The sequence below is a fragment of the Mobula hypostoma genome, chromosome 13 (genome assembly GCF_963921235.1).
Source record: "Mobula hypostoma chromosome 13, sMobHyp1.1, whole genome shotgun sequence".
NCBI classification, from domain to species: Eukaryota; Metazoa; Chordata; class Chondrichthyes; order Myliobatiformes; family Myliobatidae; genus Mobula; species Mobula hypostoma.
Window position 1 is genome coordinate 52,606,156 of NC_086109.1, and position 26,305 is coordinate 52,632,460.

General features: G+C 41.8%; 1 protein-coding gene across 4 annotated transcripts in view; it reads left to right on the forward strand.

Moving 5' to 3' along the window:
* The window catches only part of LOC134355592 (protein unc-13 homolog A-like), a 1,022,883-nt gene that overhangs the window by 265,567 nt on the left and 731,011 nt on the right, over window positions 1-26,305 (forward strand). For all 4 annotated transcript variants that reach the window (XM_063065696.1, XM_063065695.1, XM_063065693.1 and 1 more), the window contains 2 exons: window positions 10,580-10,652; window positions 15,833-15,971. In XM_063065696.1, the coding sequence (XP_062921766.1) occupies window positions 10,580-10,652; window positions 15,833-15,971 (212 nt within the window). The remainder of the gene's footprint in view (window positions 1-10,579; window positions 10,653-15,832; window positions 15,972-26,305) is intronic.

A 26,305-nucleotide genomic window follows, 5' to 3' on the forward strand; every position in this document is an offset into this window, starting at 1 on the left:
ACAACTGCAGTAGTACCTCCCTGCTCCTGTACTGGAATCCTCTTGCTATGAATGCCAGTATACCATTCGCCTTTTTCACCGCCTGCTGTACCTGCATGCCCACTTTCAATGACTGGTGTATAATGACACCCAGGTCTCGTTGCACCTCCCCTTTTCCTAATCGGCCACCATTCAAATAATAATCTGTTTTCCTGTTCTTGCCGCCAAAGTGGATAACCTCACATTTATCCACATTAAATTGCATCTGCCATGAATTTGCCCACTCACCTAACCTATCCAAGTCACCCTGCATCCTCCTCACAGCTACCACTGCCGCCCAGCTTCGTGTCATCCGCAAACTTGGAGATGCTGCATTTAATTTCTTCATCCAAGTCATTAATATATATTGTAAACAACTGGGGCCCCAGCACTGAGCCTTGCGGTACCCCACTAGTCACTCTCTGCCATTCTGAAAAGGTCCCGTTTATTCCCACTCTTTGCTTCCTGTCTGCTAACCAATTCCCTATCCACATCAATACCATACCCCCAATACCGTGTGCTTTAAGTTTGCACACTAATCTCCTGTGTGGGACCTTGTCAATAGCCTTTTGAAAATCCAAATATATCACATCCACTGGTTCTCCCCTATCCACGCTACTAGTTACATCCTCAAAAAAAATTCTGAGATTCATCAGACATGATTTTCCTTTCACAAATCCATGCTGACTTTGTCCGATGATTTCACCGCTTTCCAAATGTGCTGTTATCACAACTTTGATAACTGACTCCAGCATTTCCCCGACCACCGATGTTAGGCCAACCGGTCTATAATTCCCCGGTTTCTCTCTCCCTCCTTTTTTGAAAAGCGGGGTTGCATTAGTCACCCTCCAATCCTCAGGAACTAGTCCAGAATCTAAAGAGTGTTGAAAAGTTATCACTAATGCATTCATTATTTCTTGGGCTACTTCCTTCAGCACTCTGGGATGCAGACCATCTGGCCCTGGGGATTTATCTGCCTTTAATCCCTTCAATTTACCTAACACCACTTCCCTACTGACATGTATTTCCCTCAGTTCCTCCATCTCACTGGGCCCTCTGTCCCCTACTATTTCCAGAGGATTATTTATGTCCTCCTTAGTGAAGACAAAACCAAAGTAGTTATTCAATTCGTCTGCCACATCCTTGCTCCCCATAATCAATTCACCTGTTTATGTCTGTAGGGGACCTACATTTGGCTTCACCAAACTTTTTCTTTTCACATATCTATAAAAGCTTTTACAGTCAGTTTTTATGTTCCCTGCCATTTTACTCTCATAATCTTTTTTCCCTTTCCTAATTAAGCCCTTCGTCCTCCTCTGCTGGACTCTGAATTTCTCCCTGTCCTCAGGTGAGCCACTTTTTCTGGCTAATTTGTATGCTTCTTCTTTGGAATTGATACTATCCCTAATTTCCCTTGTCAGCCACGGGTGCACCACCTTCCCTGATTTATTCTTTTGCCAAACTGGGATGAACAATTGTTGTAGTTCATCCATGCGATCTTTAAATGCTTGCCATTGCATATCCACTGTCAACCATTCAATCCTGGAATCATTTTCGTGAACTTCCTTTGAACCCTCTCCTAAGGAGCCCAAAACTACTCACAATACTCCAAGTGAGAGTGCTAGCATCACTTTTGCCTTCCTCATCTCAGACTCAACCTGCAAATTAACATTTAGGGACTCCTCCACGAGCACTTCCAAGTCCCTTTGCACCTCACCATATTGTATTTTCTCTCCATTTAGAAAATAGTCGGCCCATTCATTTGTTTACAAATAGTGCATGACCATACACTTCCTGACACTATATTCCATCTGCTTCTTCTTTGTCCATTCTCCTAAGTCGTCTAAGTCATTCTGTAGCCTCTCTACTTCCTCAAAACTACCTGCCCCTCCACCTACCTTCATAGCATCTGCACTCTTTGCTACAAAGCCAGAAATTCCATCATCCAAATCATGGACATATAACGTAAAGATAATTGGTCCCATTAGTCAATGGCAGCCAACCAGAAATGGCTCCCTTTATTCCCACTCTTTGCCTCCTGCTAATGAACCACTGCTTTATCAATGCTGGAATCTTTTCTGTAATACCATGAACTCGTAGCTTATTAAACAGCCTCGTGTGTCTGAAAATCCAAGTACACAACATGAAATGATACTCCTTTGTCTATCCCATTTGTTATTTCTTCAAAGAATTTCAACAGATTTGTTAGACGAGATTTTTCCTTCAGGAAACCATGCTGATACCAGCCTATTTTACCATGTGCCTCTAAGTACCCTAAATCCTCATCGTTAATAATTGACTCCAATGTATTCCCAACCATTGGGGTCAGACTATCTGGCCTATAGTTTCCTTTCTACTGCTTTCTTCCTCCTTGAAGAGTGGAGCGACACTTGCGATTTCTAGTATTCCAGAATCTAGTGATTCTTGAAAGGTCATTACAAATGCCTCCACAATCTCTTCAGCCACCTCCTTCAGAACCCACGGGGATACACCATCTAGTCTAGTCAGTTTCCCAAAAACCTTCTCTCTAGTAATGTTAGTTCCAAAGTTCCTGACTCCTGACACCTGGAACTTCCTCCATAACTGCTAGTGTCTTCCACAGTGAAGACGAATGCAAAATACCTAATCAGTTTGTCTGTCATTTCCTTGTCCATAAGACATAAGTAAACCCCCTTCTTGTAGTATTTATCATGCTCTTGTTGAGTAAGGTATTGAATTTCTTTCACGTGTGATTAAACATAGAGGAAAGCGAATTTAGTTGCTCAGCAATAGATTGACAATCAGTATGTTTTGTTGCCCATGAGATTCCAAAAATGCAGTCAAGACTGACTACTACTCAGGCTGCTCCTCCAGATTTTTCTGTTGGTTTTTCTCTCCAGTTGGTGGGACAGATCATGCTTATGATGACGATGGGGTTGTTGAGGGTATTGGAGGTGAAGAATGATAGTTTTGAGTATAATTGTAGGTTGTTTGACAGTTTGTGGCATGAATCCCTCAGTTTTTGTACAAGCTCATAAGTGCGTATGAGGTGAAATTTGCAGTACTTATTGTGACTTTTGTCTTAATCAATTCGAATGCGTTGTAATTTGTCTGGTTTGATTCTGGCATTGTTTGTAATAATTGACTGTAATTGAGTAGCATACTAGATAACTAGATATCTGTTAATAGTAAAACATGTTGTTATGGATCTTATGCAATCCACATTGAGTAGCATGCAGACAATTATTTAAGGATATAAACATTATATTTGTTCAAGACCAGACTGTCCTATTGGATTTGTCACAAACTCTTTGAAAAGATGGTGCTGGTGAACCACGGCGATGTTCTGTGGGCTGCAGACAATACTTCTAAATATACCTCTTTGGTCACGAAGCTTTTTTTCGAGAGGAATAGAATTTCAAAGCAAGGATGTAATGCTGAGGCTTTATAAGGCAGTGCTGAAGCCTCACTTGGGGTATTGTGCACAGTTCTGTGCTCCTTATCTAAGAAAGGATGTGCTGACATTGGAGAGGGTTTGGTGGAGGTTCATGAGAATCATTCTGGAATGAAAGGGTTGATGTATCAGGAGGATTTGATGGCTCTGGTCCTGTACACTCTGGGATTTAGAAGAAAGAGGGGGCTTTTTATTGAAACCTGTCGAATGTTGAAAGGTTTAGATAGAGTGGATGTGGAGAAGGTGTTTCCTGTAGTGAGGGAGCCTAGGACCAGAGGACACAGCCGCAGAATGGAAGGATGTCCATTTAGAACAGAGATGAGGAGGTATTTCTTTAGCCAGGAGGTGGTAAATCTGTGGAAATCGTTGCCACAGGCTGCCGTGAATGCCAGGTCATTGGATGTATTTAAGTTTGAGGTTGATAGATCCTTGATTAGACAGGGTGTGAAAGGTTATGGGAAGAAGCTACAGCTTATTAGGGAAAGTGAGCAGGAGATAGATAGGGGCTACAAGGAGTTGGTCACCCCAAGACTGCAGGAGTTAGATAAATGGGTGACAGTCAGGGAAGGGAGGAGCTCAGATAGTAGAGAGCATCCCTGTGATCATCCCCTCAGTAATCATTACCTTGTTTTGGATGCTGTTGAGGGGGTGAACTAACATAGGATGACCACAGTGTTCGGGTCTCTGGCACTGAGCTTGGTTCCATGGTGCAGAAGGGAGCAAAGAAAATGAGGAATGCGGTAGTCATAGGAGATTCCATAGTGAAGGGAACAGACAGGAGGTTCTGTCAGCCTGATGGAGATAACTGGGAGGTGTGTTACCTCCGAGGTGCCAGTACGGAGTGATAGGGCTGAGGTGGGAAAACAGAAATAAAGATAGCGTGCAACAGAGATGATAGAAAGGACAGGCAGGAGATGAGGCATAATCACAGCCAGTGGGATGACTTAAAGGACACTAGAAGTGTGGTGCAGTTAAAACAGAAGGCAACAAATACTGGACTGAAAATGTTATATATGTATGCACTCAGCATAAGAAATAAAATGGACGATCTTGAAATTCATTTACAAATTGGCAAGTATGACGTTGTGGCCATCTCTGAAACTTGGCTAAAGGATAGCTGCCACTGGGAGCTGAACGTCCAGGGATATACATTGTATCAGAAAGGTAGGTTAGTCGACAGAGGGGGTGGTGTGGCCCTGTGTATAAGAAATAATATTAAATCATTAGAAAGGGATGACATAGGATCGGAACTTGTAGAGACTCTATGGGTTGAGGTAAGAAACGGCAAGGGTAAAAGGACCCTAATGGCAGTTGTATACAAGCCTCCAAACAGCAGCCGGGATGTGAATTACAAATTACAGCAGGAGGTAGAAAATGCGTGTCAGATGGGCAATGTCATAATAATCGTTGGGGATTTTAATACAAAAGTGAATTGGGGAAGCCCGGCCAGTACGGAGCTCAAGAGAGAGAAGTTGTAGAATGTCTAGAAGATGGCTTTTTAAATCAGCTTGTTGTTGATCCCACTAGGAGATCGGCTGTGCTGAATTGGGTGTTGTGCAATGATCCAGAGGTGAAAAGAGAACTTAAGATTAAGGAACCCTTAGGGAACAATGATCACAATATGATCGAGTTCACTGAAATTTGAGAAGGAGAAACTAAATTCCAATGTGTCGGTATTTCAGTGGAATAAAAGCAATTACAATGACATGAGAGGGGGACTGGCCAAGGCTGACTGGAAAGGGACACTAACATGAAGGACAGTGGAGCAGCAACGGCTGGAGTTTCTGTGAAAAATGAGGGAAGTGCAAAACAAATGTATTCCAAATTAGAAGAAATTTCCGAATGGAAGGACACTATTGTGGCCTACAAGTGAAGTCAGAACCAAAGTAAAAGCAAATGAGAGGGCATACAATGAAGTCAAAGCTAGTGGCAAGCTAGAGGATTAGGAAGCTTTTAAAAACTTTCAGAGGGAAACGAAGAAGGCCATTAGGAAGGAAAAGATGGATTTTGAAAGGAAGCTGGTGATTAATATCATAGAAAATACTAAAAGCTTTTTTAAGTATATAAAGGATAAAAGAGAGTTGATGGTAGATGTAGGGCCAACAGAGTATGACGCTGGAGATATTGTAATGAGAGATGCAGAGAAAGCAGAGGAACTGAATGCATATTTTGCATCAGTCTTCACAGTTGAAGACATCTGCAGTATACCGGACATTCAAGAGTGTCAGGGAATTGAAGTATGTGCAGTGAAAATTACAACTGAGAAGGTGCTCAGGAAGCTTAATGGTTTGAGGGCGGATAAATCTTCTGGACCTGACGGAATGCACCCTTGGGTTCTAAAGGGGGTGGCTGGAGAGATTATGGAGGCATTAACAATGATCCTTCAAGAATCGATAGATTCTGGCATTGTACCAGATGACTGGAAAATTGCATTGAAGAAGGGTGGGAGGAGGTAGAAAGGAAACTATAGACCTGTTAGCCTGACGTCAGTAGTTGGGTAGTTGATGGAATCAGTTGTTTGGGATGAGATTACAGAGTAGCTGGACAAGAAAGGCCAAAACTAGCATGGTTTCCTGAAAGGAAAATCCTGACTGACTAACCTACTGCAATTTTTTGAGGAAATTTCAAGCAGAGTAGACAAAGGAGATGCAGTAGACACGGTGTACTTGTGTTTTCAGAAGGCCTTTGACAAGGTGCCGTGCATGAGGCTGCTTAGCAAGATAAGAGCCCATGGAATTACAGGGAAGTTACTGGCATGGGTGGAGCATTGGTTGATCGGAGAAAGCAGACAGTGGGAATAAAGGGATCCTATTCTGGCTGGCTGCCGGTTACCAGTGGAGTTCCACAGGGATCAGTGTTGGGCTGCTACTTTTTATGATGTATGTCAATGATTTGGACTATGGGATTAATAGATTTATGGCTAAATTTGGTGTTGATACAAAGATAGGTGGAGGAATGGCTAGTATTGAGGAAACAGAGCCTGCAGAGAGACTTAGATAGTTTAGGGGAAAGGACAAAGAAGTGGCAAATGAAATACAATGTTGGAAAGTGTAGGGTCATGCACTTCAGTGGAAGTAATAATTGGGCAGACTATTATTTAGGTATGGGAGAGAATTCAAAATGCAGAGATGCAAAGGGACTTGAGAGTCCTTGTGCAGGATACCCTAAAGGTTAACCTCCAGGTCGAATCGGTGGTGAAGCAGGTGAATGCAATGTTGTCATTCATTTCTGGAGGTATAGAATATAAGAGGAGGCATGTGATGTTGAGGCTGTATCAGGCACTTGCGAGACTGCACTTGGAGTATTGTGTGCAGTTTTGGGCTCCTTATTTTAGAAAGAATATACTGACATTGGAGTGGGTTCAGAGAAATTCACGAGAATGATTCCAGGAATGAAAGGGTTACCGTATGAGGAATGTTTGGCAGCTCTTGAGCTGTGTTCCGTGGAGTTCAGGAGAATGAGGCGGGATCTCATAGAAACATTCCAAATGTTAAAAGGCCTAAACAGATTAGATATGGCAAAATTATTTCCCATGGTAGGGGAGCCTAGGACAAGAGGGCATGTGTTCAGGATTGAAGGACGTCCACTTAGAACAGAGATACAGAGAAATTACTTTAGTCAGAGGGTGGTAAATCTGTGGAATTTATTGCCAGGAGCATCTGTGGAGGCCAAGTCATTGGGTGCATTTAAGGCAGAAATAGATAGGTTCTTGATTGGCCAGGGCATCAAAGGGTATGGGGAGAAGGCAGGGAAGTTGGGATGACTGGATGAATTGGATCAGCCATAATTGAATGGTGAAGTAGACTTGATGGGCTGAATGGCCTATTTCTGCTCCTATATCTTATAGTCTTGAGGCAGAGAGGAAAAATGGCTCAGCCTTGATGAAGTGGTGGAGCAGACTTGATGGACTGCATTGCCTTGTTCTGCTCCTATCACTTAAAGTCTTATGGTCTTTATATTCCAGATTTATTTGTTTAATTAAGTTCTCAACTGGGTTCTGAGATTTGATCTCTTGTTGATGTATTGTTAAACTTTAATTTACTAATCAGATGAGAAAACCACAGTGCTATCTTGCATAAAAGCATTGATACACCTCCCTGATATTTTTTAATTTTGTAGTTATTTTTTCCACTCTGGACTCCTGCATGTGGAGCTGATTCCATGATCATGAGCAAGGACTGTGAATTTAACAATATTTCAATTATTGTGGAACTTCTGCAAAGCAGCAGTTGGAAATCTTTAACTTCACATTGTAAAGTCTTTAATGTTTGTCAGAAATGGTTTGGTACTACATTGTAGAATTTCTCAGAGAAATGGTAGATTATGGGCTATGTAGGAGAGAAGGGTTAGTTAGTTTGTAGAGCAGGTTAAAAGGTAGGTACAATGTTGTGGGCCTAAGAGCCCGTATTGTGCTATACTGTTTTATGCTTTTAACTGACAAGTTATTGGCTTATGCTTGTGTCCAAGCAGAATCACCCCCACAGTCAATTCAGTATACTGTACTTAAATATGTTTACCTTTTTTGTATTGATGGATTAGTTCAAATGCAACTGGTAATTTATCATCAGTTTGTGGCTTGCTAGAAGTAGGTTTCAACATTTATTGTGTGTAGGGAATATTGAACTGCTTTCTCAATTGCCTTGTGATTCTAAGCTACTAATTGGATTTATTGTGTTCTTGATTCTTTTTCATGTACTCGGATGCAGGGAATCTTTTCCTTTTCTGCTTTTACATTTTTAGCTGTTGGTGATTATAATCTGCTTTTATTTGAAAAATAATTGAAGAAATAAATACACGCAAGTGGCTTGCTATTAAAACCGTATCTTGCAAAACACACTTGTTAATATCTTCCAATTTCATTCTATAGAATCATAAGTGACCAGGCTGACATACTTCAGACCATCACAAAATACATTCATTTGAGTCCCTTGTGAAATTACCTTGCTTTAAACTTAGTGATACAATACATATATGCACTTTTATCCCCGGTTGAAATCTATTCTTTATTTTTATTCAGAAATATATTGTGGAACAGGCCACATTATACTTCTGGTCCAATGAGCAGCAACCCAGCCCCTACCTATTTTTTCCTTGCCTAATTGCCAGACAATTTAGTGACCAATTAACCTATTTAACTGGTACATCTTTGGAATGTGAGAGGAAACAGGAGCACCTGGAGGAAAAACACACATTCACAGGGAGGGCATAGAAACTCCTTGCAGACACCATTGGAATTGAACTCCCAATTCTGCCCCTAGCTGTAATAGTGTTACACCAGCACTATGCTACCATCATGCACTTACATATGTCAAGCTTGATGTCGATGTACTGAGCAAATGTAGAATTGCATTTCCACATGTACTGTGTATGAAGCCAAATTGACAACGAGTATGTTCCTCACATTAGATGAGTCTTATGTTTTAGTTTTGCAGTGATAAATTATATTTTGTTGGGGTTTTCATTAATCATGTTTGCACTGCTTCACAGCCTTAAAATCAATTGTGCAGTAGTACATGATGAATTAGTCTGTGTTTACACTTCATTGCTAGATTCTCCAGTTTTCAGTTTGTGTGAATAAACAGTTTAGGTCAGTTTTTGGCAGTTTATAACATTTATTTAATGTTGGACTGCTTTTTCATTTCTGTTTTTCTTGTTACGCTAAAAAAATGATTTCATATGTAGACAATTAAAACAATGTAACATCATGACTTAATTGAACCATTATTTCTTGATTCTTATATAACTATTATTACACATTATCTTTGTCAACCTTCATATATTGTTGGATTTTGCTTATCCCTTGCATTGTTTTGTAGCTAGCACTTAGCAATTACAGTATAGCAGTTCTAATCAAGCACGAGGCTTGGCTGCTCTGGGCATCCCAAGAGAGATAGGAGGCTGCTGGCACCAAATGGATCTCATCTGAGTGCAATCTGACGCCATGCCTTAAATACCCTGATGGACTTCTGACAGTATGGTGCCAAAGCCAATTTTAACTTTAATTATTGGAGAATATTTTAATAGGGACATCTAAAAGTGATACTTTTAGCTTAGTCCCACATGATAGGTTGATGCAGGTGGTCAGATTTATTGGAATCCAGGAGGAGATGGCCATTTCAAAGTCAGTTTCATTTATCATGTACATCAACACAATACAGTAAAGATCTTGTTTGCATTAGCAACAAGCACAGCCTAAGGATTTGATGGGGCAGCCTACAAGTGTTTAAAGTTCAAAGTAAATTTACTATAATAGTACACGGGTCACGATATACAACCGTGAGATTCATTTTCTTGCAGGTGTACTCAAAAAGTCCATGATAGAGTAATAACCATAATAGAATCACTGAAAGACCACACCAACTGCCCTTCTACGAGTAAGCAAAAAACAACAAACTCTGCAAATGCAAAAAGAAAGAAAGAAAAATAATAACTTTTGAGAACATGAGATGAAGTGTCCTTGAAAGTGAGTCCATAGACTGTGGATAGAGTCTTACCATTAATACTATAATCTGCCATCATATTTGACCTACCAAAATGAACCACTTCACGCTTACCTGGGTTGAACTCCATCTGCCACTTCTCAGCCCAGTTTTGCATCCTATCAATGTCCTGCTGTAACTTCTGACAGCCCTCCACACTATCCACAACACCTCCAGTCTTTGTGTCATCAGCAAACTTACTAACCCATCCCTCCACTTCCTCATCCAGGTTAATTATAAAAATCACGAAGAGTAAGGGTCCTAGAACAGATCCCTGAGACACTCCACTGGTGACTGACCTCCATGCAGAATATGACCTGTCTACAACCACACTTTGCCTTCTGTGGGCAAGCCAGACCTGTCTAAGTTGTTCTCATCTGTCTTGAGATTACATTGCGAATTGACATGCTTTCACAGCTTATTCTGGAATTAGTTTATTAAAGAGAAGATGCTCAGAAGCTTAAAATAGTGGAGGAATTTATGATAAATGCACAGTATGTTGCCATTCTGCAGTGTAATTTGTAGTCATTTACTGAGTGCGGGTATACTACAAGAATATTTAACATGGGATAAGTTTCATTTGTAGTTTGTGCATATATAAAAGTAGCTGGATTGAAGGTATTTTTAATTTACACTTTTTCATTTCCAGGAAACCATTAGTAATGCAATCCATTATAAAAATCATCTGAACCAGGTTGAAACATCATCGTCTGTTCAAAATTGTGAGTATGCTTCAGTCAACTTTGGTAATCCTGCTACCAAGATCTTCTGATTTAAAGAAAAGTACCTTTTGGAATATTGTGCCCTTATTCTTTTTTAATGTAAATATTGAAATTTGATACTGAAATGTGTATTACTGTCTCAAAAGATTTTATTGCCTTTGAGTAACAAGCCTTTGAACCCAAGGTAACCTTCCAAACTTGTTTGTGTCTCTCCCCTCGTGTCAATGTACTGAAAGAAGATGTACCCAATGTAGAGCAGGGAAATACTCCTGGAATGTAGAACAGTACAGCACAGGAGCACTCTCTTTGGTCCTTGATATTTGGCTGAACTAATAAAGCTAATGCCATCTAATCATTTCTGTCTGCACTTAGTCCATATTCACCCATTGTCTGGACTAATGTTAACTGCCCATTTGCCTCCAGAGATGCTATTGTATCTACTCTGCTGAGTTCCTCCAGTGTTTTGTGTGTTACTCCAGTGTTTTGTGTGTTACTCCAGTGCTTTCGTATGTTACTCCAGTGTTTTAGTGCGTTACTCCAGTGTTTTAGTACATTACTCCAGTGTTTTGTGTGTTACTCCAGATTCCAGCATCTGAAGACTTCTCGGTCTCTGAATCCAAACTACCTGGTCAATTGATTTATTAAATTGTCTGGATAAGCCTGCCATGAAGGACCTTATGAGTTGCCTTACTAAAATTCTTCAACTGCCCCACCCTCAACAAATGTCTCCTCAAAAAACGGAATCAAATTTGTAAGTCAGTACCTTTCCTGCACAAAACCATGCTGTCATTCATCAGACTGTTGCTAACTATGCTGCCTCTCACTTATAATTTTTGAATTGTGCCCATCAAAACATAGAACATCACAGAACAGTATGGGCCCTTGGATCACAATGTTGCATCAACCTGTACATACTCCACGATCAGTCTGGTCCTTCCCACTTATGCAGTCATAAACGTTCAGGTTTCTTACACCCATGTCTCTTTCAAAGTGTCTTTTAAATGTCCCTATTGTATTGGCCTTTTCACCCGTTGTATTCACCCATGGTAGATGTGGACAAGAAGTATTCATTTAAGATGTTCTTTTCATTTCCTGTGGATTATGATTATGAAGCCAATCCTTAAGGACAACTAACATCTCCCTAATTTTTAGTATACTGATGGAATCTTTTTCGGATTCTCCATATCTTATCTATCAGGCTGGCTCATGTCTGCTAATTTCCTCTTCGTTTAGTTCTAGCTTCCTTACACTTGTCCTTAGTCCCAGCTGTCTAAACATGACGTAGCGTATGCCTCCTTTTTCAGATCAGATTCACAATATCCCTCATCAATCTAGGTTCCCTCCTTTTGTCAGCATTGCCCTTTGCCTGAACTCTTCTAATCTCACTTTTAAAAGTCTTGCTTGTGTGGGCATGTGGCCAAGTGGTTAAGGCATTGGACCAGTTACCTGAAGGTCGTGATTTCAAGCCCCAGCTGAGGCAACGTGTTGTGTGCTTGAGCAAGGCACTTAATCACACATTGCTCTGCGATGACACCAGTACCAAGCTGTATGGGTCCTAATGCCCTTCCCTTGGACAACACTGGTGTCGGTGCGAGGGGAGACTTGCAGCATGGGCAACTGCTGATCTTCCATAGAACCTTGCTCAGGCCTGTGCCCTGGAGAGTGAAGACTTTCCAGGTGCAGATCCATGGTCTCGCAAGGCTAACGGATGCCTGGTGTCCCTTTACATACAAAAAGCTCCTCCCAGTCAAATCCTGAGAGCTCTTATCTGTTGCCATTGTAATTGGCTTTGCCTCAATTTAGGACTTGTAGACCAGTCCAATGTCCAATCTTTTGTCTGTGACGAATTTATGATTACTAGTCCCAAGGTGCTGCCTTGCTGATCAGTGTTTCCTCTAATTTGTAATGATCAATGTGCACAAAAATTTTGTGATGTATGATCTTTTGCCCAGTGACAACAATGTGTGTGCACTGAATTTTTAGTGAAAGTAAACCTGAAGCTATTCTAAGGATAATAAACTACCAAGTCCAGTGTATTGTTCATTGTTTAAAATAAATAAAATAATACATATCAATGAGTTTTATTTCTCATAAGAGTAAACCTAGCAAATATCGGCCTGTAAGTTTGACGTCAGTGGTGGGTAAATTGATGAAAAGTATTCTTAGAGAAGGTATATTTAATTATCTGGATAGACAGGGTCTGATTAGGAACAGTCAACATAGATTTGTGCGTGGAAGGTCATGTTTGATAAATCTTACTGAATTTTTTGATGAGGTTACTAAGAAAGTTGACGAGGGTAAAGCGGTGGATGTTGTCTATATGGACTAAAGTAAGGCCTTTGACAAGGTTCCACATGGAAGGTTAGTTAGGAAGGTTCAATCGTTAGGTATTAATATTGAAGTAGTGAAATGGATTCAGCAGTGGGAGATGCCGGAAAGTAGTGGTGGATAACTGATTGTCAGATTGGCGACCGGTGACTAGCGGTGTGCCTCAGGGATCTGTTCTTGGTGCAATGCTGATTGTCATATATATTAATGTTCTGGATGATGGGGTGGTAAATTGGATTAGTAAGTATGCAGATGATACTAAGATAGGTGGAGTTGTGGATAATGAAGTAGGTTTTCAAAGCTTTCAGAGAGATTTAGGCCAGTTAGAAGAGTGGGCTGAAAGATGGCAGATGGAGTTTAATGCTGATAAATGTGAGGTGCTATATTTTGGTAGGACTAATCAAAATAGGACATACATGGTAAATGGTAGGGCATTGAAGAATGCAGTAGAACAGAGGGATCTAGGAATAATGGTGCATAGTTCCCTGAAGGTGGAATCTCATCTGGATAGGGTGTTTGAAGAAAGCTTTTGGTATGCTGGCCTTTATAAAGCAGAGCATTGAGTATAGGAGTTGGGATGTAATGTTGAAATTGTACAAGGCATTGGTAAGGCCAAATTTGGAGTATTGTGTACAGTTCTGGTCACCGAATTATAGAAAAGATGTCAATAAAATAGAGAGACTACAGAGGAGTTTTACTAGAATGTTAGCTGGGTTTCATCACCTAAGTTCCAGAGAAAGGTTGAACAAGTTGGGTCTTTATTCTTTGGAGTATAGAAGGTTGAGGGGGGCTTGATAGAGGTATTTAAAGTTATGAGGGGGAAAGATAGAGTTGACGTGGATAGGCTTTTTCCGTTGAGATTGGGGGAGATTCAGACAAGAGGACATGAGCTGAGAGTTAAAGGGCAAAAGTTTAGGGGTAACATGAGAGGGAAGTTCTTTACTCAGAGAGTGGTAGCTGTGTGGAACGAGCTTTCAGCAGAAGTGGTTGAGGCAGGTTCGATGTTGTTATTTAAAGTTAAATTGGATAGCTATATGGACAGGAAAGGAATAGAGGGTTATGGGCTGAGTGCAGGTCGGTGGGACTAGGTGAGAGTAAGAGTTCGGCACGAACTAGAAGGGCCGAGATGGCCTGTTTCTGTGCTGTAATTGTTATATGGTTATGCCATATGACAGCATGGAATAATATCAATCTTTTCACATGTTGTTGAAGTTTTAAATGGCTATTAAGCTGTCCTGCTTTAAGTGAACTAGTCGTTCTTTAGCACTTCATGCCCTTTACTTCTTTGGAATTCGACATAGTGAATCAATGATTTCTTCAATAAAAACAGTATAATTAACCAGTTCTAAAATCTGCAGGCAAATCATTACAGACTCTACGTTGTCAAGAAACCGGAAAAAAATGTGATTGTGAATGATTATGAAGCATACTTAACATGCCACTGAGGTAGAGGATGATAACCTTTTGTGCACAGTTTAAATTCCTTTGTGCACCAGCAGCAAAAGATGTGTGCGCATGCACACCTTAGAGGGAACATTGCTGCTGACTCATTGGTCATTTGTCCAGCCTGGTTTCCTAAAAAGCTGGTTAAGATCAAGCGTAGCCTCTTAGTTAGTTGGGCCATCCCCAATCCCTGGTAATAATACTGAACTAATCCTCATAGAGAGATCAGAAGTGGAGAGAGTGAGCAGTTTCAAGCTCCTGGGTGTCAAGATCTGGGGATCTGGTCCCAACATATGGATGCAGTTATAAAGAAGGCAAGACAGTGGCTATACTTCGTTAGCTGTTTGAAGAGATTTGGCATGTCAACAAATACACTCAAAAACTTCTATAAATGTACCGTGGAGAGCGTTCTGACAGGCTGCATCACTGTCTGGTATGGGGGGGGTGGTGTTGAGGGGGCAGCTACTGCACAGGACCCATAGAAGCTACATAGGGCTATTAATCTAGTTGGCTCCATCTTGGGTACTAGCCTATAAAGTACCCAGGACATCTTCAGGGAGTGGTGTCTCAGAAAGGCAGCATCCATTACTAAGTACCTCCAGCATGCAGGGCATACTCTTTTCTCACTGTTTAATTAGGAGGTACAGAAGCTTGAAGGTATGCACTCAGTGATTCAGGAACAGCTTCCCCTCTGCCATCCGATTCCTAAATGGACATTGAACCTTTGGACACTACCTCACTTTTTGTTAATATACAGTATTTGTTTTTTTTTGCACGATTTTTAATCTGTTCAATATATGTATACTGTAATTGATTAATTTATTTATTATCATTATTTTTCTTTAATTATTTTTTCTTCTGTATTAACTATTGCATTGAACTGCTGCTAAGTTAACAAATTTCACGTCACATGCCGGTGATAATAAACCTGATTCTGATTCTTTTTTTCTGATCATCTCCTTGAAGCTCCCGTCTATAACACTTTCTTCCCCTCCTGGATGCTTCTCAGTGAGTTTAACTACCACTCCAACTAATCCATGGAATCTGAGAGGAGTTGCACTTCCTGCAAATGTAGTTGCCAGGAACCATGACTATTCCCTGATTCCATATCTCAGAGGAAGATTATGTCACTCCATTGACTGCCATTTATACTTGTGAAGATCAAACTGCCTGAAAATATGAAAAGGGAGATAACTTCTCTTTTTGCAAAGATAACTATATGGTGTAGGTCTCAGATCAGCTATTTATTTTTCTAATGGCAGAATGGATTCCAGGCACAAAAGGTACTGACCAGTTTCTATGTTTTATGATATTTCTTCAGATCAAAATTTGTAAGTATTCAATGTTTATGTATTTATGGTCATATTTCACATTCATTCTTTTCTAATTCTTCATTATGTGGCCCATAGATAGTACTTGTGAAGATTGTGATTCACAAAGTGATCCTAATAATCCATCAAAGAAACTTGGAAATGGAGAACTGAAGCATCTTTCTGACTTGACTGACATGAACATCAAAACCAAGGAGGCACCAGAGGAAGAATTAAGGTAGAATGTACATTTATAAGTACAACTGTTTTGTGTAACAAGATATTAAATTGAAAAGTTGACTATTTGTTCTTAACCATGTGTGATTGATTCTCAGATTTTGCAAAACTATCTAGTTCAAAAATGTACTTGAGTTAATCACTAAACCAGAATTTACTTGGTTTTTGCGAATCATCTTCGAGTAATTTCTCTAGGACTAATATTTTAAATATGGCTCTGAATCTGTGGAAGTTCCAATCAAATGGCACATTAGACTGAATTCTAGGCAACTTTTGCAGAGTGATCAGTGTTATTACTTACAAGTTTGCTTTAGCAGTATCTCTGCCTTTTCCCAAATTTCCTCTTTAGCTCCAGACCAATTAACTCATACCCATTCTGGACTGAAATAGCTTTCCTTATGCCCTTCCCTAACTCATTATAATTTTAACACGAGGAAATCTGCAGATGCTGGAATTTCAAGCAACACACTTAAAAGTTGCTGGTGAACGCAGCAGGCCAGGCAGCATCTCTAGGAAGAGGTACAGTCGACGTTTCGGGCCGAGACCCTTTGTCAGGACTAACTGAAAGAAGAGCTAGTAAGAGATTTGAAAGTGGGAGGGGGAGGGGGAGATCCAAAATTATGGGAGAAGACAGGAGGGGGAGGGATGGAGCTGGACAGGAGATTGGCAAAGGGGATATGAGAAGATCATGGGACAGGAGGCCTGGGGAGAAAGACAAGGTGGGGGGGAAACCAGAGGATGGGCAAGGGGTATAGTCAGAGGGACAGAGGGAGAAAAAGGAGAGTGAGGGAAAGAATGTTGTGTATAAAAATAAATTACGGATGGGGTACGAGGGGGAGGTGGGGCATTAGCGGAAGTTAGAGAAGTCAATGTTCATGCCATCAGGTTGAAGGCTACCCAGACGGAATATAAGGTGTTGTTCCTCCAACCTGAGTGTGGCTTCATCTTTACAGTAGAGGAGGCCATGGATAGACATGTCAGAATGGGAATGGGATGTGGAATTAAAATGTGTGGCCACTGGGAGATCCTGCTTTCTCTGGCGGACAGAGTGTAGGTGTTGAGCGAAACAATCTCCCAGTCTGCGTTGGGTCTCACCAATATATAGAAGGCCACATTGGGAGCACCGGATGCAGTATATCACCCCAGCCGGCTCACAGGTGAAGTGTCGCCTCACCTGGAAGGACTGTCTGGGGCCCTGAATGGTAGAGAGGGAGGAACTGTAAGGGCATGTATCGCACTTGTTCCACTTACAAGGATGAGTGCCAGGAGAGAGATCAGAGGGAGGTGGGGAGGGATTGGTGGGGGGGGGAAACGAATGGACAAGGGAGTTGCGTAGGGAGCGATCCCTGTGGAAAGCAAGGGTGGGGGAGGGAAAGATGTGCTTGGTGGTGGGATCCCGTTGGAGGTGGCGGAAGTTATGGAGAATTATATGTTGGACCCGGAGGCTGGTGGGGTGGTAGGTGAGGTGAGGTCAGTCCCTATATACTTCCATCCCCCATCAGGAAGGTCTCAAAGCTCTCCACTTCTTTTTGGATTCCAGACCTAACCAGTTCCCCTCTACCACCACTCTGCTCCATCTAGTGGAATTAGTCCTTACTCTTAATAATTTCTCCTTTGGCTCCTCCCACTTCTTCCAAACTAAAGATGTAGCCATGGGCACCCGTATGGGTACTGGCTATGCCTGCCTTTTTGTTGACTTTGTGGAACAATCTATGTTTCAAACCTATTCTGGTATCTGTCCCCCACTTTTCCTTCGCTACATCGACGACTGCATTGGTGCTGCTTCCTGCACACACGCTGAGCTCGTTGACTTCATTAACTTCGCCTCCAACTTTCACCATGCCCTCAAGTTTACCTGGTCCATTTCCAACACCTCCCTCCCCTTTCTAGATCTTTCTATCTCTATCTCTGGAGACAGCTTATCTACTGATGTCTACTATAAGCCTACTGACTCTCACAGCTATCTGGGCTATTCCTCTTCTCACCCTGTCTCTTGCAAAAATGCCATCCCCTTCTTGCAATTCCTTTGTTTCCGCCGCATCTGCTCTCAGGATGAGGCTTTTCATTCCAGGCCGAAGGAGATGTCCTCCTTTTTTAAAGAAAGGGGCTTCCCTTCCTCCACCATCATCTCTGCTCTCAAACACATCTCCCCCATTTCACGCACATCTGCTGTCACTCCATCCTTCCGCCACCCCGCTAAGAATAGGGTTCCCCTTGTCCTCACTTACCACCCCACCAGCCTCCGGGTCCAACATATAATTCTCCATAACTTCCGCCACCTCCAACGACATCCCACCTGCACATCTTTCCCTTCACCCCCCCCCCGACTCCCTTGTCCATTCGTCCCCCCCCATCCCTCCCCACCAATCTCCCTCTTGGCATTTATCCTTGTAAGTGGAACAGGTGCTACACATGCCCTTACACTTCCCCCCTCACTACCATTCAGGGCCCCAGACAGTCCTTCCAGGTGAGGCGACACTCCACCTGTGAGTCGGCTGGGGTGATATACTGCATCCGGTGCTCCCGATGTGGCCTTCTATATATTGGTGAGACCCGACGCACACTGGGAGACCGTTTCGCTGAACACCTATGGTCTGTCCACCAGAGAAAGCAGGATCTTCCAGTCGCCACACATTTTAATTCCACGTCCCATTCCCATTCTGATATGTCTATCCACAGCCTCCTCTGCTGTAAATATGAAGCCACACTCAGATTGGAGGAACAACACCTTATATTCCGTCTGGGTAGCCTCCAACCTGATGGCATGAACATTGACTTCTCAATCTTCTGCTAATGCTCCACCTCCCCCTGTACCCCATCCGTTATTTATATATATATATATTTATATATATATATATATATATATATATATATATATATACACACACACACACACATTCTTTTTCTCTCTCTCCTTTTTCTCCCTCTGTCCCTCTCACTATACCCCTTGCCCATCCTCCCATCCTCTGGGCTTTCAACCCTTCCCATTTTCTTTCTCCCTAGGCCTCCGGTCCCATGATCCCCCTCATCCCTTTTGCCAATCAACTGTCCAGCTCTTGGCTCCATCCCTGCCCCTCCTGTCTTCTCCTATCATTTTGGATTTCCCCCTCCCCCTCCCACTTTCAAATCTCTTATTCGCTCTTCTTTCAGTTAGTCCTGACGAAGGGTCTTGACCCGAAACGTCGACTGTACCTCTTCCTGGAGATGCTGCCTGGCCTGCTGCATTCACCAGCAACTTTTAAGTGTGTTGCTTATTGTAACTCTGCAGCTTTTGTAAACCTGATGAGATCAACAGTGCAGAAACACAGCAAGCGATCCCGATTGAAGTTAAGATTGGAGACTGAGCTTAAATTTAAAATTTGCTTGCAGTTCCTCAGTTATGGATGCCAATATAGATTGAGTGTCAGAAGCAGGTTTATTATCACTGGCATGATAATATAGAACATAAATAAATATAACAATTATAGTAAGTATATAATAGATTAAAAATAGTGCAGAAACAGAAATAATATGTATTTAAAAAAAGTGAGTCAAGGTTCATGGGTTCAATGTCCATTTAGGAATTGTATGGCAGAGGGGAAGAAACTGTTCCTGAATCATTGCGTATGTGTCTTCAAGCTTCCTGATGGTGACAATGAGAAGAGGGCATGCCCTGGGTGATGGGGGTCCTTAATAATGGATGTTGCCTTTTAGAGGCACTGCTCCTTCAAGGTGTCTTGGATACTACGGAGGCTAGTACCCAAGATGGAGTTGACTAATTTTACAACTTTTTGTAGCTTCTTTTGGTCCTGTGCAGTAGCCTCCCCTCCCCCTATACCAGAGGGTGTTGCAACCTGTCAGAATAGTTGCTGCCTTGCTTTTTTTATAGCTGTATCGATATGTCGGGACGAGGTTAGATCCTCAGCGATCTTGACACCAAGGAACTTGATATTGCTCACTTTCTCCTGCTCTGATCCCTCTATGAGGATTGGTGTGTGTTCCCTCATCTTAACCCTTTGTGAAGTCCACAATCAGCTCTTAGGTCTTACTGATGTTGAGTGCAAGGTTGTTGCACTCAACTAGTCGGTATATCTCACTCCTGTACGCCCTCTTGTCTCCATCTGAAATTCTGCCAACAGTGGTTGTATCATCGGCAAATTTACAGATGTCATTTGACCTATGCCTAGCCACACAGTCATGGGTATAGAGAGATTAGAGCAGTGGGCTAAACGTGCATCCCTGAGGTGTACCAGTACTGATCGTCAGTGAGGAGATGTTACTACCAATCCGCACAGATTGTGGTCTTCTGGTTAGGAAGTAGAGGATCCAGTTTCAGAGGGAGGTACTGTGGTAAACCATATATATATGTTGTAACTGGGTTACCTGTCTGGACATGCTCCTCTGCTGACTGCCCCTGTGGCTCTTCCCACAGACCCCTGAATAAAGGCGTTTGGGCCTCCTCTCAGTCCAGGGGCAGACACTCAGCATGCTGGAGGTCACATTTTACTGCGAATAAAAGCCTTTCAGTAGTTACTCTACTTCCAGTCTTTTGGAGTTATTGATGGTGCATCAGGTACAGAGACCCAGTTTCTGTAGCTTTTTGATCAGGACTGCAGGAATGATGATGTTAAACACTGAGCTATAGTCAATGAAAAGCATGCTGACTTAGGTGTTTGTATTGTCTGGGTGATGGAAGGCCGCGTGAAGAGCCATTGAGATTTCTTCTGCGTTAGATCTATTGTGGCGATTGACAAATTGCAGTGGGTCCAGGTCCTTGCTGAGGCAAGGTTTGATTCTAGCCATGACCATCCTCTCAAAGCATTTCATCACTGCAGTCGTTAAGGTAGCTCCCACTACTCTTCTTGGGCATTGGTATAAATTGTTGCCCTTTTGAAGCAGGTGGGGACTTCTGACCATAGCAGTAAGAGGTGGAAAATGTCTTTGAATATACCCACCAGTTGGTTGGCACAAATTTTATGGGACTTACCAGGTACTCAATCGGGGTCTGCCATCTTCCAAGGGTTCACCCTCCTGACGTTGACCTCTGAGACAAAGATCACAGGGCCACCGGGTGCAGCAGGGATCAGTACAGCTGTAGTTATATTCTCCCTTTCGAAGTGTGCGTACAGGGCATTGAGCTTGTCTGGTAGTGAAGCATTACTGCCATTCATGATGTTGGGTTTGATTTGTAGGACGTAATATCCTGTAAACCCTGCCAGAGTTGATGTGCATTCGATGTTTCCTCCAACCTCTCTCAGAATTGTTTCCTTAGTCTTGAAATAGCTCTCTGCAAGTCATATTTGGTTTTCTTGTACAGACTTGGGTTGCCAGACTTAAATCCAACAGATCTAGCCCTCGGCAGGTGACGAACCTCCTGGTTCATCTACAGCTTTTTGTTTAGGAAGGTACAGGAAGTTTCCGTAGGCGCACACACCCATCCACGTAGGTTATAATGAAGTCGCTAACAACTGCAGCATGCTCATCCAGATTCGAAGATGAATCCCTGAATACATACAAATGAACTCCCATGATATTATTAAATTCAAATGTTTGACATATGTGCCTATGATCTTTGTTATGGATAGTAGAACTAGTTTCTTCTCTCTGTACCTTTAGTAGGTGTTCTTTCTTCTGCTGCTGTAGCCCATCCACTTCAGGGTTTGATGCGTTGTGCATTCAGATGCTCTTCTGCGCACCACTGTTGAAACTTGTGGTTATTGGAGTTACTATTGCCTTCCTGTCAGTTTGAATCAGTCTGGCCATTCGTCTCTGACTTTTCTCATTAACAAGGCATTTTTGCTCACAAAATTGCTTCTTATTAGATTTAGTTTTTCGCGTCATCCTCTGTAAACTCCAGAAGCTGTTGTGCGTGAAATTCTCAAGAGGTCAGTGGTTTCTGAGATACTCAAACCACCCTGCCTCGCACCAACAATCATTCTGTGGTCAAAGTCACTTAGATCACTTTTCTTCTGCATTCTGGTGTTTAGTTTGAACAACAACTGGACCATATCTGCACACTTTTGTGCATTAAATTACTGCCACAGATCTGTGCTGATTCGACATTAACCAGCAGTTGTGTAGATGTACCTAATAAACTGGCCACTGAATGCATAGAAGTTTTATTAGGCAGCACTTGGAGTGCATTGTGTGCAATTATAGTCACTCCGTTATTGGAAGGATGTGGAGACTTTGCGGAGGAGGTTTGCCAGAATGCTGCCTAGATTAGATGGTATGAGATATAGGGAAAGTTTGGACAAACCTAGATTATCTTTGAAGCTTTGGAGACTGAGGGGAAGACCTGAAAGAAGTTTATAAAATTATGGGATGGATAGATGGGGTAGCTGGCCAAAGATTTTCCCCCCAGGGTAGAAATATCAATAACACAAAATACTCTGCAGATGCTGGGGTCAAAGCTGAGGAAAGGTCTCGGCCCGAAACGTTGACTGTTCATTTCCACGGATGCTGCCCGACCTGCTGAGTTCCTCCAGCATGTTGTGCGTGTTGCTAGAAATATCAATATTAGAAGACATGCATTTAATGTGCGAAAGGGATAATTTAAAGGGTTTGTATAGGGAAGGTTTTTACACAGAGTGGTGGGTGCTTTGAATGGGCTGTCAGAAATGGAAGCATATCTAAAAATGAAGTTCAATAAACTTTTAGGTAGACACATGTATATGTACAGAGTGCAGAGATATGGTCTCAGTGTAGGCAGGAGAGATTTGCTTTAATTTGGCATCGTGTTTGGCACAGACATCGTGGGCTGAAGGGCTTGTTCCTGTGCTGTAGTAGTGTTTTACATTGTAAGTTATTAACCATGGCATTTTCTTTTCTGGTCTTCATCCTGGCTGTTACACCATGCAAGTGTTTCTACAATTGGGGTTCAAAGTCTAGCCTGTCCTCTGCTGCTCTTGTCAAACAGCTAGGTTGAGTTTTATGCTTTAGGAATAATAAAAATATTTCCAACTAATAGATGTTAATTTATTTTGACTGAGATATCACACTTTAACTATCAACTCACTTGCAAAAAATGATAACATAACTAAATCAAGACATCATAACAGAAACTGAAGTTATAATTGGAAGTAAACAGAATTCTTGCTTGTTCTTTGGGTGCCAAAGAGAATGGCGGTGGATGAGGGTAACCTTACTGAAGTTTGTAAAATTAACAGGGGCATGGATAAAGTAGATAGTCATGGTTCTTTTCTGAGGGTAGGGGAGGGTAAATCAGGAGGGTATAGGTAGCAAGTGGGGAAAGATTTAAAGGTGATCTCTCACACAGAAAGATCTGTTTTATGGAACAAGGTGCCAGAGGAAACTCTAGAGAATGGTACAATTGTAATGTTTAGAAGACAGTTAGACAGGTACATGGATAGTAAAGATATAGACTTCTCATAGGAAGATGGGTGTAGGTCATATAGGTATGTGGTTTGCATGGAAGTGTTTTATTGAAGGGCCAGTTTCTCTGCTATATATCTCTATTCCCTATGTGATTCAACTGTTTAGAGATTTGAAATGAGTTAAATATAAATCTTCAACATTCTAAATTTTAATCAATAATTTAAAGTAGGGACTTAGTTGTTAGAATCAAGAGTTAAGAGGAGACCTGAGGGGTATGCTTTCCCACAGAGTAGTTGATATCTGGACTGAACTGTCAGAGAAGGTGGTTGATGCAGGAACAACAGTAACATTTAAGAGGCATTTGGAGAGATGCTTGAATGAATAGAGCATAAAGGGTTACAGAATTAATGCAGAGAGGTGGTTGGCATAGATGTGGTGGGCTGAAGAGCCTGCTCCTGTGTTGTATGACTGACTTCATGAGCAAGATAATTGGAATACCATGCCATAGTTCCGATGAGACACCTTTCAAATGTTGGTTTGTGAACATTAACAACCGGGGAAAATTCTTGGAAGAATAATACCAACAGAAAATGAAAATACTGGAGTTTATTGTCATCTTTAGGCATCAATTTTATTTCAACTTTCCCAGAGCTGATGCTTTGTGATTTGCACCTTGAAGGAATTGGCAAAATGAGTATGAGATTCCAGTCTGAGATTGCATGCTCTGTTCTGACCTGAAGGGATTGGGTGCATTCTGAGTAGCCAGGGGTATACTGTAGCAATATTCCTTGGGATTGTGGTGAAAAGAATAGCTTTCAGTATTTGTAGCCTTAACTTCTCTTTGTCAAATGTTTTAATAAAATAGCATCTGACAATCTTTTTCACCAGTTCAGAAGTACCAGCCAAAATCTTAATCTGAGGTGATGGTGGGTGATGCTGAGTCCTACAGGTGATTTTTGAGTGCTTGTTTATTTCTGGTGTGCAGATTAACATTGTCTCATAGATAAAATCTACATGGCGAAACAAATTGAAAGGTCGCACTAAGTTCTGTATGATAGACGTGCCAGTAACATTCTACAAAACTATCTGTTAAACCTGGTAATTTTCTGAGGACCTAAACTGATAAAATATTAAGAGAAAATAGAGGACTATATAGCACCCATATGATCCAATCAGCTTCAAGCTTCATACACACATCAAACCTTCACCATCATCTACAACCACGTTGCCTCAAATTGCTGCATGATTCTTGACTTCTGTTCATTCTGAAATTCCTTTCTAAGTTGTGAAATGTAATACCTCAGCTTGGCAGAGAGTTGTTGCCTGTTGGTTTGAATTCGTACCCTTTTGTTCTTCACTCCTGAACTATCCAAATTTTACCAAATGTAGAATTCTGGAGTGTAAAGCTTGTGTTGTTCCAGTTTTCTTCATTACTTGTCACTCTTATTCTACATGCTTTCCAGCATTTAAACTGCTCTCCATTCATTAAGAATTGGGCATGAGATGTAGGTATCATCTAATCAGAGAACTGCACCATTTCTTCATGAGTATCTCTAAAGTGATGTTATGCTGTGACTGCTGTATTTCTGACTGAATTAATACTGAATGAAGATCTCATTTCTTCCCTCAAATAGATGTAAAAGATGTTGGGATAGAATTTGAAGAAGACTAGGAAGTAAGAATTTCATCTATCAGTGTTTTACCATCTTTACAGACAAGTGCATAAGTGGTTGGGAAATTAATGGAGATAATTAGAGATTATAAGGGGCAAGATTTATGTACATTTGGAAGAGCAAGGATTAATAGGGATACTTAGCAGGGCTTTGTGCAGAGGATATAATGCCTAACTAATGTGAATGAGTGTTTGGAAGAGCTAAGAAGATGTAGTTGACATTGTCAAGGTGGACTTTAGTGAGTCAAATTGGCTTGTTGATAAGAGGCAGAGTGTATGGCAGAAGGATACTTTTCTGATTGGACATCTGTGACCAGTAGTGGAACATGGGACTGATATTGAGACCCTTTTTTGAGTAATATGAATGTAGGACTATGGTTAGTAAGTCTGCAAATGACATTAAAATTAGTGTTGTTGTGTGCAAGGAATGTTGTTCAAGACTACAGTGAGGGTAAGAATAGGATACTCTGGAGGATGAACAAGTGGCGGAGGAACTGGTGTAGGGGACAGGGTTTCAGATTTCAGGATCATTGGGACCTCTTCTGGGGCAGGTGGGACCTGTACAAGAGAGACTGGTTACACTTGAACTACAAGAGGACCAATATCCTTTCAGGGAGGTTTGTTGGTGCTATTGGGGAGGCTTTAAACTAGATTTGCAGGGGGATGGGAGCCAGAGTGCCAGAGCTGACAGTGTGGCTGGGGTGAAAATAAATGATGTTAAAAGTTCAAGCAAAGCCGTAAATATAAAGGTTGTGAGTGGTGGTAAAAATCTCCTGAGATGTATATATTTCAATGCTAGGAGTATTGCGGGGAAGGCGGACGAGTTGAGGGCGTGGATTGACACGTGGAATTATGACGTTATAGCAATTAGTGAAACTTGGCTACAGGAGGGGCAAGACTGGCAGCTTAATATTCCAGGGTTCCAATGTTTCAGATGTGATAGAGGCGGAGGAATGAAAGGTCGGGGAGCAGGGTGGTAGCATTGCTTGTCAGGGAAAATGTTATAACAGTGCTCAGGCAGGACAGATTAGAGCAGGGGTCCCCAACCTTTTTCGCACTGGGGACCGGTTTCATATTGACAATATTCTTACGGACCGGCCGACCGGGGGTGGTGGTGGTAGGGTTGCCAACGGACAAGAGTATCAGTCAGATACGCTGGATTTACCCCAAAAAGACTACAATGACCATCAGGCCTTGCGCGGGCACCAGCGGGCATGCGTGTACGATTTCTTTTCTACAAATTCTTTTTGGCGATTCTCTTCGACGGGGAGGGGGTGTTAATCACGAACAGAATATCGGTGATAAGTGGCTAATACACTCAATTTCCTTTCTAAATGAGTTTATCT